The sequence below is a fragment of the Mus caroli genome, chromosome 8 (genome assembly GCF_900094665.2).
Source record: "Mus caroli chromosome 8, CAROLI_EIJ_v1.1, whole genome shotgun sequence".
NCBI lineage: Eukaryota > Metazoa > Chordata > Mammalia > Rodentia > Muridae > Mus > Mus caroli.
This window is the reverse complement of record NC_034577.1, coordinates 349,639-352,373: the sequence shown is the minus strand read 5'-3', so window position 1 is coordinate 352,373 and position 2,735 is coordinate 349,639. Positions and strand designations below refer to the sequence as shown.

The window sequence follows — 2,735 nt, the reverse complement described above, 5'->3', positions numbered from 1 at the left end:
GAGAGAGAGAGAGAGAGAGAGAGAGAGAGAGAGAGAGAGAGAGAGAGAGAGAGACTCTTGGCTTGATCTTCCAGCACTCATTTGGCCCTAGGCCACTTAACTGTGATTCTGGGGTTAACACTAGTTTGAGAGATGCTGATGAGGGAGGGGGATGATGCATCCCTTTCCCATGGCTCACCTTCTGTAACAAATCTTCAGTGATAGAGGCTCGAACTATTCCATGCGGTTTCATCATCATTTGGTTCGTGGTGAAAAAGTCTAATTCTGAGATTTGGGTTTGGGGAAAGTTGGGGGGTGGGAGGGATAGAGAAAACGGAACAGGAGAAAGATGAGGGACTAAGTGTGGGAGATTCAGGGCTCGAGTACCTATGTTGAACAGAGACTGAGGGTTGTCTGAAGTGCGGGCGGGGTTCAGAATCCAGGGGGTCTGAAGAGCGGGGCCAGAGAGGGCACTGTGCAGAGCCTCCTCAGACAGAGGAAGGAGGTAGATATGGATGAGGGAGAATAAGGAAGGGAGAGGATCCTTGGCCACATCAGAGGGTTGGAGTTACACAAGGCGACGTGCCACAGCCTGGAAGATGGGAGTTGTCAATCCAGGGTGGAATCAAGGAAGGTGGTGATAGGCATTTTGAGGGGCAGAACTTTGGGAATGGGGTGGGACTTTAGGAAGAGGAGGAACTTGAGGACGTGGGTGGGGCTTGAGAGAGCAGCCTTTGGAGATTGTTATGGAGTCTTCATAAAAAGCAAGTAGTTGGTGGCTCACACCTTTAGTTCCAGTATTCAAGAGACAAAGAGTCAGGTGGATCTCTGAGTTTGAGGGCAGCCTGGTCTACAAAGCGAGCTCCAGGACAGCCAAGGCTACACAGAGAAATCATGGCTCAAAAAACCAAAAAACCCAAACCAAAAAAAAAAAAGATGGGGGATGAGTGTCCAGGGCAGAACTTTCAATTACGGGCAGAGGCTCTGGAACAGCAGCAGGTTGCTGGAGATGGAGAGGAATGGTCAGGTCTGTGGGATTAAGGAGGGAACACTGGTGCGGTGCTTTCAGACGGAAGGGGCATGAGGTGTTTTTTTTTCATCAAGAAATAGGCCTTCCAGTGATAGAGGCAGGTCTTTAGTGTTAAAAGAGGGGAATGAGGTGCGGGAGAGCTTCAGAGAGGGACAGGTTTTTCTGGATTTGGGGAAGAGGGAGGTTTCAGTGATGGGAGGAGCTTCGAGGAACCAGGGAGGATCTTTGGGGATGGGGCGGGTCTCTCAGAAGGGTAGCTCACACTTACCACCTGTGCCCTCAGGGAGGTTACTCTCCAACAGAGAAAACTTGAGGGTTCTTTGTTTTATGGGGGTAGTCGGAGGGCAGTAGTCTGAGCTCATGGAGGTTTGGAAGAAGTTTCCGAGCAGCTTTGAGTCTCCCAAGACTATGTGATCCTTCAGTTTCTCATGGGACACCTGTCGGCTAGGAGGCTGTGTCGCAGGAGGTGGCTATAGGAATACAGGTTTCTAGGTATCTCCAGTCCAGGGATTGGAGCCCTGGGAGTCATTCTGCGTCATGTGGATAGCTACCACCCTCTGGATTCCAGATGGGCTTAAATTGTGGGTTATTGTATTTTAAAGATAAAACCATCGAGGCTGATATTTGTGTATGTCAAAGCCAGGACCGGTGGTCTACTCTGAGCTCGACATCTTGTTCTGCCTTTAAGACCCTCCCTTCTCCCCCACGAGGGCACACCGGCAGACCTTCTCCCTCTTCCTGCTGACCTCACCGTAGAAGAACTTTGAGGAGGTATGGAGGCTGCCAGGGCCAGGGCACCAGTTTCCTTTCAGGATGTTTGACTTCGGAGTCTTATCATGGTGAAGAACAAAAGGCTCTGCCAGGGGAGGGGTATGTCTGTGTTAAGCCCTAGAAACAAAGCTGCAAAGGGAGCCAGGGGTGGTGCTCGCGCAGTAGGCTCTCACCTGGCTCCTTGGAGTAGAAGTAGTCATTCATGGTAGTTCTGTCATGGAATAGGCGGTCTCCAGGACCAGCGTTCACCTGGTGGATGTGGGCTGCAGCCTGGACCTTGTCATACCTCAGGCAAAGTAAGTTAGGATCAAGGTAGGTCCCCAGAATTTTCCATAAAGGTGATAGGTTCGAGTGAACCATGGCTAAGCCTGGGGTGCACTAATTAATATTTGTGTAAGTTTTTGAGATAGTCTCACTACATAACCCTGGCTGGCCTGGAGTGCTCCAGATCCGCTCGTCTCTGCCTCAGAGTTGTGTCGGTTAGTTTTTGTCAACTTAACACAATTTAGAATCACCTAGAAAGAGGTACCCTCAACTGAGGAATTGTCTCAATCAGATTGGTCTGTGGTGCTTGTCTGTGGGGCATTTTCTTCATTAATGATTGGTGTGCGAAGGGCTGGGCCTCTGTGGGTGGTGTCACCCCTGGGCTGATAGTTTGGGTTGTATAGGAAAGAAGGCTGGGAAACAGGCCAGTCAGTAAGCAAGTGGCATTTCTCTATGGTTTCTGCTTCAGTTCCAGCCTCTTGATTCTTTCTTGAGTTCCCATGACCTTCCTCAGTGATGGAGTATAACCTATAAACCAAACAAACACTTTCCTTGGTTTCCATGGTTACATTCAACCATGGTATCGTTTCCTTATGTTGTTCACATATTGTTCCTTTCACCTTTCTTTTTTTTTTTTTTTTTTTTTTTTTTTTTTTTACCTTTCAAAGTTGCTTTTGACCTTGGTGTTTAT

General features: G+C 48.8%; 1 protein-coding gene across 6 annotated transcripts in view; it reads right to left on the bottom strand.

Annotated features, from left to right (window-relative positions):
- Nucleotides 1-2,735, bottom strand: part of Tex45 (testis expressed 45) — a 16,414-nt gene that overhangs the window by 1,122 nt on the left and 12,557 nt on the right. For 5 of the 6 annotated variants that reach the window (XM_021170531.1, XM_021170530.1, XM_021170529.1 and 2 more), the window contains 4 exons: nucleotides 1,954-2,066; nucleotides 1,756-1,865; nucleotides 1,278-1,479; nucleotides 179-264 (listed from right to left, as the gene is read on the bottom strand). In XM_021170531.1, the coding sequence (XP_021026190.1) occupies nucleotides 179-264; nucleotides 1,278-1,479; nucleotides 1,756-1,865; nucleotides 1,954-2,066 (511 nt within the window). Of the gene's footprint in view, nucleotides 1-178; nucleotides 265-1,277; nucleotides 1,480-1,755; nucleotides 1,866-1,953; nucleotides 2,067-2,735 lie in introns of those variants that run through there. The other variant, XM_021170534.1, reaches the window with a different exon arrangement.